The sequence below is a fragment of the Akebia trifoliata genome, chromosome 3, assembly GCF_017979445.1.
Source record: "Akebia trifoliata isolate Shusen 1 chromosome 3, ASM1797944v1, whole genome shotgun sequence".
In the NCBI taxonomy this organism is placed as follows: domain Eukaryota; kingdom Viridiplantae; phylum Streptophyta; class Magnoliopsida; order Ranunculales; family Lardizabalaceae; genus Akebia; species Akebia trifoliata.
In genome coordinates, this window is record NC_141377.1 from 57,034,528 (window position 1) to 57,047,183 (window position 12,656).

A 12,656-nucleotide genomic window follows, 5' to 3' on the forward strand; every position below is an offset into this window, starting at 1 on the left:
GATCATCCCCATCAAAAATCAGCCTATTCCAAAACTTCTAACCCCTGTTTACAAGTTGAAAAACTGTGGACCATCCATTTTTTGTAAACCATTTTTGATGGGTTAGAGGTTTTGGAATGGGTTGATTTTTGGTGGTGATGATCTCCTCACCATGGAAATCATCCTCACCAAAAATCAGCTCATTCCAAAACCTCTAACCCATATTTTGAAAAATGTTTTGCCAAAATGTTTGTTGTTGAACATTTCCCTATATATATATATATATATATTTTGGGTTAATTTTTTAATAGGAATCAATTCTTAATTTTTCAGATTTTCTCAGATTTTTTAAATGGTTAAAAACCATTGTTTCAATGATGAACAAGACGACTCGACGACACGAGACGTATCGTTCGAGTCAACTCGGTATCGGAGGTGAACGAGACGAGACCGAATACCGAGTTAAAAAACCATGGATTGGTGTTTGTTGCTGTGATGTGGTTTCTTCTGCTTCTCAGTAAGGATGATTTTAAGAAGAGTTTCAGTGTTCAAAAGGTCAAGATATGCCGTTCCTGTTTTGATTAATCAAAAGGTTGGTACATTCTCTCCCCTCTATTCTACAAACCACCATACCCAAATCCCTACCAGAATAAGTCCCATTTGGAAAATTTGGTAAGAGAGAAATGTAAATCTGGAACTTTGGGGTTTGATGAAGCATTGGGTTTGTTCAATCGTTTGGTTAAAATGAGACCCATTCCCTCCATTTTCCCTTTTAATGAATTGTTTGGAGCTCTCTCCAAGATGAAACAGTATTCTACCGTGTTATCTATATTTAGTATTATGATAATGGATAATTCTATAGGAATCCAACCTGATGTTTTTACACTTAACATCTTGATAAATTGTTACTCCAACTTGGGTCGGATTGATATCAGTTTTGCTGTTTTTGGAAACATTCTGAAACGTGGGTTCAAACCAAATTCTGTAACTTCGAATATTCTTCTTAAAGGGCTCTTTAAGGAGGATAAAGTAACACAGACGATGGAGCTGTTTAACAAAATAGTGGAGAATGGGTATCCATACAATGTAATCACTTATGGTACGGTAATTGATGGGCTTTGCAAGAGTGGGGATGTTAAGGATAGGGATAGCCGAGTGAATGATGCCCTGAACCTCTTTCAAGAAATGGTGGACAAAAGCATTGTGCCAGATGTTTTCGTTTATAACTCTTTAATTCATGGTCTATGCAGTTTTGGTCGGTGGACAGAAGCTGCAAGCTTTTTTAATGTCATGGTGAATGGTGGAGTCATACCTAATGTAGTAACATTCAACATTCTAATAGATGGTCTTTGCAAAGATGGTAGGACTACTGAAGCACTCAATGTGTTGGAAATAATGTCTAAAACAGGTGTTGTGCCGAATGTTACCACATACAGCTCTTTGATTCATGGACTATACAGTTCGGGTCAAGGGAAAGAAGCGACAAGGTTATTCAATGAAATGCTGGATCACAAAATCTCCCCAAATGTATTAACATTTAGTGTACTATTGGATTTTCTTTGTAAAGAAGGGATGGCCAAAGAAGCGCATCAACTATTGGAAGGGATGATTCAAAGAGGCGAAAAGCCCGATACAGTCACGTACAGTACATTGATGGATGGATATTGTCTGCAGGGCCAAATGAAAGAGGCAAAAAATGTTTTTGATTCAATGGCGAGTAGTGGTAATGAACCTAATGTTTATAGCTATTCCATTTTGATTAATGGCCATTGCAAGGTTAGGAAATTGGACGAGGCCAAGCAGCTTTGTGAAGATATGTATCTCAAGGGATTGACTCCCAACACAATTACCTACAACACACTTATAGGTGGGTTATGCAAGGTTGGGAGAGTTGTGGAAGCTCAAGAGCTTTTCGATGATATGCAAACTTATGGCCAAATTCCGAATATCCTCACATACAATACATTGTTGGATGGGTTGTGGACAAACAATTACCGGTCCGAGGCAATGAAACTATTTAATGAGATGGAAAACAATGGATTGAAAGCTAATATTGTAACTTGCAACATCATTATTGATGGTATGTGCAAAATTGGGAATGTAAATGAGGCAAAGGAATTCTTTTGCAACCTTTCTACCAAAGATCTTCAACCTGACACTATAACATACAACACATTGATCACGGGCTTTCTGAATAAAGGAATGTTAGAAGAAGCTGGAGATTTGTTCATGGCAATGGAAAAGAAGGGCTCTACTCCAAATGATGTTACATTCAATATCATGGTTCAAGGATTCATCCACAATAATGCTATCCTTAAGGCAATGCATCTTCTCAATGATATGGTTGCGAGGGGCTTCTCAGCAAATGCAGATACCACAGCTATGGTGGTGAATTTGCTTGTAAAGGACAGATCAGATCATGAGCATATGGAGATACTTAGTAAGTTCTTGCCAAAGGGCTAAAGTAAAGGTAACATACTCAATGTTGAGTTAGTAATTTGCAAGTCATTTCAAGGAGCAAATGCTTTAATTTTATATTATTTCTGTTTGAAATTTCTTGTTTATGATCATCTTCATGATGATGTTAGATAATGATTTCCATGGTCTAGGGTTATTATGTTCTGAAATTTTAGGATTGAACTAAAATGAAGGTTTGCAATTAGGATGGTACATAAAGTGAAGGAAAAAAACTAAACACAAACCAGACCATTACAAATTTGAATTTAGGCTTGAACAATTCTATAGATTAGGATTAAAAAGGATTAATATCTTTGAATTTAGGATAGAAATATGTTGATTTTGAAGTAAATTGACAATCAGACTGAGTCATGGGGCCCTAGGAAATTAGATTCAGAGGGTTACGGCCAAAAACATTGATAACATTATAATTGGAGTCGCACCTGTTGATCATACGAGTCTCACATTCAAAGAATGCTGTAGATAATAGCAAAAAGGGAAACTAGCGTTCGATCTATTTATAAAATAAAGATATTCCTATTACATCTAATGATATAGTTTACCCCATACTTTGCATACTTGAACATCTAATGATTTGGGTTACCCCCTACTTTTCTACTTACAAAACCCCTCATCTTCAATTCCATCCTATCTTGCTCTTGAGCTATGAAGGTTGAAAGAGATAGATCTTAAGGTTGAAGAGGATTTTAGGTTGAAAGAGGGTAGGTCTAGGGCAACTCATTTTGGGAGAAAATCCGGGAGTATTTTTAGCTGAAGGTTGAAGATGAGGGTATATTATGTCATTTAATATTTTAATTTGACTCGTGAGTTTTCAACTTGACTTGATGAACCTTGGGGTTGAGATTTTTGAGTTTTAAAACTATGATCTTGTTGTGAAAATATATATGAAGATAATTTAAGAAAATATATATGTTTTTTAAATTATTAGTAGATGTAAAATCAATCCAACCAAATTGAAATTGTCCATACATTGATCAGTTTTTGAAACATTGTGTTTATGGTAATTGGCCTAATCAAAAGTTGGTGTCAATCAAAGAAAGAAAAATGAAGAAGAAAAAAGTATAATAAAGAAATTAAAATTGATTGTAGAGTAAGCAGGCCTAATCAAGAGTTAGTGTCATCTGATTGGCTAAAAAGAAAGAATAAGAAGAATAAGAAAGTATAATAAAGAAATTAAAATTGATTATAGAGTAAGTTCATCCAAATATAATGAATCTCACACAGGTACTTCACCCACTCCAAATTCAAAAGTAAACCCAATTCCCCCCTTTGTCCAATTCCAGGAATATATCTTCAATTTCAATCATCCACACAATTATTTTATTTTTTTAATAAAAAAAGAGAAATACCTGTCAAATTTCAAAATTCCCTCCCTTCAATCCCCTTCTCATCCCTTCACAGCCTTGGATCCTCGAAACTCCAATCCCTTCTCATGCCAAAACTTCATAACAATCGTCGTTTGCCCATCTCCAATGCCTTCTCATCGAAAATGTCTCCGGTGCTTTGGAGCCGACAATGACCTTTCCTTGCATTCTTCGTAATTGTGATCAATTCACCTATAATTTGCCCGTAACGAGGCGGTTTGAGGTTCCCTGACCAGCTTTGATCAACCCCAATGCAACATACTTGGAAATGTGATTGATTTTGATTGTACCCAATGTCCGAGTCTGGATTGGTCCTCTGAGAGATTTGGAAATGTGAAGCAAGACAGACTCATGGCAATGTTAACAAAGGGGGGCTCAGAGGGAATAATGAAGAATGCGGGGACTCCTTCATAGGGATGAAGGTGAAAGTTTTCTTGTGGGAGAGAAGAGAAGGAAGACAGAGTGGGAAAATTTTACAGGTATTTGGGGGGGAGAGGAGAGGTGGGCATAGGTTGGTCCAACTCTTTTGGTTGGAGAATTAGATCCTAAATGCATGCTAAACCATTTCTAATTTGAGTTCTTTTGCTATTGGTATTGGAGAAATTTAATAAAATACCATTTGCTTTTGGTTGTCAAAAGATGTCAAAAAAAATTTTACAAAAACAAATTTTTTAAAATATAATATAAATTATATGTGCGGATTCCTCGATTTTGGTGATGAAATAAGAAGGGAAAAAAACAGAACACACAAGATTTTCGTGGTTTGATTATGCCTACATCCATGGAAAACCCAATTTCTTAGGATCATCTGTAAAAGAAATTCATTTTCAAAAGAAATATAGCATTGAAATACACTCTCAATTAAATTTAGAGAGATTCTATTGGTCAGCCAACTATTACTTACAACACACCAATCCTTTCGAAGCAGGCAAATTACCATTTCGTGTGCTGAATATGATGAAATTCTGAATCCGATACAATGTTCATTATAATCCAACACATGTTTTCAAGTGACTTCGCTGGTGGTATTCTAATTTAAAATGATGATCTCATTGATAATCACCAGCGATCTCATCGTTAAAATAAGGATATCTATCTTTAAATGTACTCACAAGACCTCCCCTCTGACATGTGTTCCTTGACGTGGCATGTGTTAGAACCATAGATATTTTTCTTGGGATACACAACTGCACATATTTATGGGGATGTACGATTGTGTATCCCAAAGAAAAAGATCTATGGTTCTAACCCATGCCACGTTTGGGAGCATATGTCAGAGGGGGCATAAAAAAATCACAACTCTAAACAAATACTCCATGACCTAAAGTCTGTGACCACAACTTTGGCAAAGAGGGATCATCACCCAACCAATGATTCTTTTCGGACAAGTTTGCTTGTAAGCACTCCTTTGATAGATAATGTTGGATTCTTTGATGGCACTTGTAACGAAATCGACTGAAGAACAATATAAGAAAAACAAACCAAGATGCAAGCACATAAAGAAACAAAGAGATTTATGCAGTGATTCCCTCACGATTGGGGTACATCAACGGATCCACACTAATTTTCTTAGTTTCACATTCATCAAAAGGCATGTTTGGTTCACATTTGACCTAGGGATTCTCACAATAACCAAAAGTTGAAGCTACCCTGATCATGGTTTCAAATCTTGTCCGATACCAGGGTGACTCACACAAGTCATCTCAATATAGTTATTGAATAATGCAGATATGCCATGCGAATCATCTCCCACATTGTCTCCTTAGACGACTGAGATTGCTTGGACAATATTTTGAAAATCTCAGCCTAGTCAACTGGGCTATTGCATTTTTTTATATAAAAAAACATATATTATTTCTTATAATTTAAATATTTATTACCTATATAATCATCTTCTAATCCATCTTTTTTAAAAAAAAATTATATTCATTTATCATTTATATATAAATACACTAATGAGTAATAGTAAACCGAATTAAATGATTTATCTTGTCCAAGATAAGATGACTCATCAAAGACAATTCAGTCTCATCCATGATCAAGCCGAGATGCAAACTAAGATTTGAAACCATGACTGATCAGTTTATGTTAGGCTAATTTCCTTATCTTGGTTGATGTAATCCCTATAAATATCCTACCAGGATTCATGTAATATTCATCCTAGTATTATCAATTAAACTCAGATTTCTTCGTGGTATATTTTATTAAAAACTTTCTAATGTACAATATCCTAATTGATATTACTACATATATTATTCTCCAACATTCCTTCCTTTTGAGATGAGATACATTGATATGATACAATGTATCTCATGTATCATAATATGTTGAATTTTTGGTTCTCTAACAGTCCTCTCCTCGGCACTTTATTCCAATTTCTGAGGTCAACAACATGAATCCTATTTCACCATGCAACTCTATCATAAAACTAAGATCAGTCACTCGATAATGTCAGAAATTGAACCCAAGTCTATGGTATCATCATATCCGTACATGAGTTACCAAGCTAGCTAACATCTTCAATGATCTTTTAGATATTTTGGAGGACCATCATTTCCCAAAGATCCACTCTTTTGGTCTTTTTCAAATAAAAAAGATAAAGGTATGCTAATGATGATTGAGCCAATGTTCAAAGGGAGATCTCAAAAACCTTTTCTCTCTTATGTTTGAAGCACGTTTTGATCAACCATATTGGGATAAAGACTTGAGAGAAGGAATTTTCAAGCACTACCTTCTAAAGTTACTTGTACGTACCTGCCCAAAGAAAGAGTGAAAGAGAGAACAAAAAAATAATTGGTAAAAGAGCAAAAGAAGCCAGCTTGTTTCAGTCTTTTTTTTTTCCCTCTTTCATGCACCTGCTTCGGTCTCTGCTTCTTTCACCATTCTTAGAACTTATCTGTAAAAGAGGAGATCACTTGTTGAAAGAAAGAAAAAAAAAAAAGACTGAAGGAATAGAATTAAAGGGTGCCTTGACAGAGGATTAATCCCACTTTAAAATTTCTAATTTTAGGTTGAAAATGACATGAATTTAAGTAATAACAAAAGATTTGAAGATGGGTATTTTATAAAAAAAGAAATGCAACCTTAAATAGAATTTAAAAAACATAAAAACAAAATGGGATTCATTCTTCCAACCATAAATATTAGGACAAAGATTTAATTCAAGAAACATAAACAGAGATGAGGCTATTAATAGATTCAACAAGTCTAACATAACTTAATCTCTGAAAAATCAACATAAAATTACAAGACTACAACCACACCTAAACTAATTTAACTTGGGAACCTCCGAATTTGATCGTGTATGCATCTATATACAGTACACCATGCAGAAGATCATCGACACAAAAACAAGAGCCATTCCTCCTCCTTCATCTGCTTTATTTAACTCAACCTCAAGTTCTATACACCTTTTACTCGCCGAGGTTCTAAAATGTCACGGCATCCTACAAAGGCGATACAACATGGGCTATTCAATACTTTCGTAAAGCTCTACATTCTACATTGGATCGGCAACTTTGGATGATAGAGCAACCCTAAGTTGCTCTGGAGTGTAGATTCTTGTCGACATCTTGACCGTCGCCTGTTGGATCATTAGATCGTTAACGACCGACACACTTGCGTAATGCACTTCGAGATCGAGTGCTTTTAAAGCTACCATCAGTCTCGCTGCGGGGTGGTTCTTATTATTGGTTTGAATTCGTATCATGGCTTCCCGCCCAAGTATCTTGACATCAATATCCATCTCCGAAGACTTGTTTCCATTATGATTCGAGATATTGAGTTCTTGATCAGATTGTGACGATAGGGGATGAGGGACAGACCCAGAGCTTCGGGAATCTTTAATGGCTAATTCTTTCTTTAAAGAATCCACTTGGGTCGATAATTGATCCTTTTTGGATTCAGAAGTTTGTAGCTTTGTTCTAAGCTCGTTGATGTAAGCAATTGCATCTCCGAGAAGGGACGCTTTGTCCATCTTCGAAACAGTTGGAACGACTGCCCGTAAGGCATAGAATCTCTGATTGAGCTTCTCTCGCCTTTGTCGCTCAGCTTCCACGTGGTTCAACGGCTCCTCTCGGCCATTGGCAGGCTTTCTTCCTCTCTTTCGAGGTCGCTTCTCTGGCTCCACCACTCTACTACTCTCATCTTCTCGAACCGAAGCTTCAAGATTGGAATGATCGGAGTCTCCACCACCACTCGATTTCACCATATCCGAAGAAGGTAAAACGACGCCTGAAGTGAAGGAGAGCATCCCTTCTTCATTACTAACCCTCGATGATGTCGCAGATCTCTTCTTCTTGTCTTCGACGACAAACTGCGAATTATTCGGAAACAAATAACCATTAGCACCACCACCACCACTAGAATTATTCCTATTAGACTCGCCAAAATTCAAAATCTCGCCCGATTCAGGTTTGCACGATTGCAGAGAATTGTTCCTCGTGCTACTGCTTCCATTGAATCCGAATTCGGAGAAATTCAATTCTCGAGTAAAGAAACTCTGTGTTTGATTCTGCTGATGATGATGCTGTTGATGCTGCTGTTGTTGAACATTGATTATGGAGCTAGGGTTTTCGGTTAAACTACTTGAGCTAGGGTTTTCAAATTGGATCGATTTTGAGATGACTTGAACATTTGTAGCTCCAGTAGTAGATTGAAGAGGAGTTGTATTACCAGAATCCTTAATTTCAATGACAGATGAAGATGGATCTGAGATCCAAAGCAAAGATGGATCATTCTCATCTTGATCTGGCCAAGATCCAACCTCAACATTACTGAAATTGAACAAAACCCTAACTTTATTCATCAGATCTGAACTTTGAAAGATCAAATCGGTAGATCCCAATTCGACAACTCCATTAGCCAAAGGAACACAAACCATTGTCTGCAATCCGAATCCTTGCGCCTGTCTGGCTCTCTCGCAAGAACAACTCAGCAACCGATCGTTCCCAGCTAACCAAACTGGTGTCGAAGTGAAGAAAGCTTGACCAGGAAGTCCACCACCGTTGACAAAGGACTGTGTCATCGAGACCAAAAAGAACCACTCTGTATCGGTAACTTCTTCATCGACTGCATCATCCATCGAAACAGGAACACCAGCAATCAAAGAATTAAGTTCTCGAAGAACTTTCTTACGGTGCTCCTGCTCTGCAACAGATGAAGGAGTTATCCTCCTTTTCATCTTATCTTCTTCGCCTTTATAGTATCCATCTCCCCATCCAAGAAGAGAAGAACCAGAGATGTCGATGGACGATTGCCAAAAGATAGCGTACGTCCAACTTTCTCTAGCGCTCTCGATTAGGGTTAGAGACGTTGCTGTAAGGTTTCTTGATTGAAGAACATCGACGGCTGAGATTGATTTTGTGGTTTGTTGGTGGTGGTGGTGGTGGTGGTTGGGTCAGTAGCAGCGGTGGTTGTTGATGTAGATGATGAAGGTGGCCAAGCAAAGGGAGAGATGTCGGATGCCATGAAAGCGTCCATCATCGAAGCGTTATCATCAGTCCAGAGATTCATTGTGGGTAAGCGGTATTCGGTCATTTTTCATGTAACGGATAAGCGGGTGTTTTAGTGGTGGCCTGGGGAAATTATATATTTACTTACTGGAAAACCGGCAACTGTTTGATGAGTGGTTTTCCAGTTAAAAGAGATAGGATAGGCGAGAGAGGAAGACAAGAGTTGAGACTTGAGAGAGAGTGAGAGTGGGTGGAGGAGGTAAATAGCTTTTTGATATGTGGGGTTAGGATTCTATCATTTGGATTTCATTTGTATTTGAGATGAATTTAGACTTCATTTTAAGGTATGTGTTGTTGGGAGTGTTAAAAAGATGGCGGCTTCTTCGAAGCATCGGCGATTTAATCGGAAGCACAAGGGAACCTGGGTACTTGGTTTTTTATTATTATTAAATATTTACTTTATTTTATGGTAGTATTTTGTACTTTTTTAGGGTAAAATTGAGAAAATATTCTTATCTTTTTTAGATTTCTACTCTTTTTATTTTCTTTATTTCCAGTTTTATCCTTAATAGGTAGACCAACATTTTGCAATTGTGGTATGAACACACTTTTTTTCTCTTGAAAGTATATATGGTCATAAATATGCCTAAGATTGTTAGATTTTTTTTTTTAGGTTGATTGTCATAATCAGATTTTGAAAAAGTTTTCATAATTTTGGGGATTTAGAGTTAAAATCTTATTTTGTTGACTTGTTTCTATGAATATGATATTAAATATTATATAACTCAAGATAGAAATTAGAACATATAAAGAAAAAAATATTTCTTAAAATATAAGAAATGGGCCTTGTCTTGTTTATGATTTTAGCTTATTTTTATTCCATTTTTTATTATGTTTCAAAATCTCGTATTGTCATGGAATTGAAGCATTTTGAGAAGATCTAATCGTAGAATTAAAACATTCAAATGTTTCAATGATTTCTCTTGATTGTGTGGGAGATCTAGTGAAAGAGGTACTTGGATCATTGGAGTGTGTGGGATTCCATCGAAGTTTGGGGTTAGTTTCTTTTTTTTCTTTTTTTGCACACCACTTCTCTATCCCTCTCTTCTTATACTCACCTTCTTTTTTCTTTTTTCTGATAAGAAAACAAGAAGAACCCTATTTTTGAACAGATGACATTCTTTTAACCTTAGTCTCCTCTAAAAGATTGGATCATTTAGATAAAGCCTCTCCATGTTTTCAAATTGATGACATGTACCTTGACAACATTCTTCAATTGGATACATTAGCGTATTAGAATGTATTGAAAAGCCTTGTAATGTTTCGGTATCATTTCAATTTTTGAAAAATTGAATTAAGATTTTAAACCATAATTTTTTTTTCTCAATATCATTGTATTCTAAAAGATTTGTGTTGATAATCTAAAATTGATAAAACAAGAATCAAATCAAACTGGGACGGAGTTACAATGGGAACACTTGCCTCCACAACAATTTTCAAAGTATGTAGAATTTTCATTGTATTGCAACAAATATTAGTGACGGATTAAAAAAAATCCATCACTATTACCCCCACAAAAAGAAATTCAACTCTTAGTTGCTCCCACAAAATATTTTTTTACCCTAAGTTGCCCCTACAAAATTCGTTTTACTCTTAGTTGCTCCCATATGGGCTAAATCCTGGCTCCACCCCTGAAATCAGGTAAGGATCATCATGTATAATAATACTTTACTAGATCTATTCTTTATGGGATAAATTTGATCAAATAATAATTAGGCCTTATCAATGTTAGGTTTTCAAGCAAATTAATATGATGAATGGAACCAAGAGATGGTAAAATTATGCTATTGGGGCAAAGAATTTTCACAGATACTCCCTAATTGCCATGGGAATCCCTCTGCAACTAATAAAAGCATCCATGTTTGGTTACTTGAAAATTATTTAATAGTATCTCACGCTTAAATGAATATATCGAGAACTTGTCATTTGTTATTAAGTTCAGGTACATTAGACCAATATTAATGCATTTTTTACTAAATTTGGGTACATATTAGCACCAATGGAACTAGTATTAATGAGATGTTAGCATCATTATTTTTGACGTCATCTATTTCTATAATTAAGTTCCAAGAGTCACGAAAACTTGGGAACATTCCTAAAAAAGTTTAAAGAATAACGTTGAAGTGACCTCAAGATTGTACCTCACATCACACATATGAGTGAAAAAGTATCTATGGTTCCTATACATTTTCATGTCAGGATGTGCGATGTGAGGTACAATCTTGAGGTTACTCCAACACGACTCAAGTTTACATCTCTCTATTTCTCTTTCTCCTTATTTGATACAATAGTCATGGAATGGACATCCACTCACATTATGTAGAAATGTGAGTCGCTTAACTCTCAATTGATATGTAAACTCACATGCAAAAAATATCTGAAATGTGTCATATCCTTACCCATGCCCCTAAAATTGCAGCAATATTTCTTATATTCTAAAGCAAATCTTGATCATCCAAATATAAAAGATCACTTGAATTAGCAACTAAAACACCACCTTTTTAACAAAACAAAAAAAACTAACAATCATTTTTGTATTTCTTATACTCTAAAGCAAATCTTCATCATCCAAATATAAAAGATCACTTGAATTGGCAACTAAAACACCACCTTTATATATACAACAATTATCTTTGTGGAAGTCTTGAATCTATTTGTTATCCAATCCCACTGATATTTGGGGTAAGCCACAAATGTGTCTCTGACATTTAAGGGGATAAGTGGGTCTTATTAAGTGTGCCACATGATATATAAGATCAGATGTCAGTAATTGGAGTAAATGCCAACGCACTTCATCAGCTATTGAAGGAAAGCACTTTCTAGCCATGGGGTTAGCTAAGATGGTAAGAATCGACTAGGTGTGCTTCCTAAGTCATGACTTCGAATATTTACACGCCCCTCCATAGTAAATGTGACTACTTAAATGTCATAACATGCGACTGGGTAGGAAGGTGCGTGCGGCCTCGGGAAAATTAGTCTCACCAAAGGTCAGGATACTTCCTGGGTCTCGAAAAAAAAAAAAAAAAAGAACTTTCTGCCACGATGCATAAAAGCAATTAAAATCTGACCTATAGATATGGAAAATCTTGGAGGAATTTTGTTTTTCACTTTGTTGATGTGATAACCATAGATGTGTTTTCTCGAGACACAACTAAAGAATATCTAGGGTTATGTGCGCACCTCCACATCACAAATGTGAAAATCACAGTAAATCCCAATGTCACCCCAGCATTACTTTATAGATATATAGAAGGGTCTTGTTCAGCACCAAACATTTTGGCCAACATTTTAGCCAATCATTTTTGTCTTGCATGGGTTAAAA

General features: G+C 35.9%; 2 protein-coding genes across 2 annotated transcripts; one reads left to right on the top strand and one right to left on the bottom strand.

Annotated features, from left to right (window-relative positions):
* The first annotated feature begins 477 nt into the window (after positions 1–477).
* On the top strand, positions 478–3,209 carry LOC147408266 (uncharacterized). The gene has a single exon (XM_086437182.1). It carries the CDS (start codon positions 724–726, stop codon positions 2,440–2,442), a length of 1,719 nt encoding a protein of 572 aa, XP_086293308.1. The 5' UTR covers positions 478–723; the 3' UTR covers positions 2,443–3,209.
* A 3,717-nt stretch (positions 3,210–6,926) lies between these two features.
* On the bottom strand, positions 6,927–9,573 carry LOC147408267 (transcription factor MYC2-like). The gene is given in 4 exon segments (XM_086437183.1): positions 6,927–9,128; positions 9,131–9,188; positions 9,191–9,221; positions 9,223–9,573. Coding segments are annotated over 4 exon segments (2,034 nt in total). The 5' UTR covers positions 9,360–9,573; the 3' UTR covers positions 6,927–7,320.
* Positions 9,574–12,656: the final 3,083 nt, after the last annotated feature.

Bases quoted from the DNA above. Each gene is read 5' to 3' on its own strand.
- LOC147408266 (XM_086437182.1), top strand. From the start codon at position 724: ATGAGACCCATTCCCTCCATTTTCCCTTTTAATGAATTGTTTGGAGCT.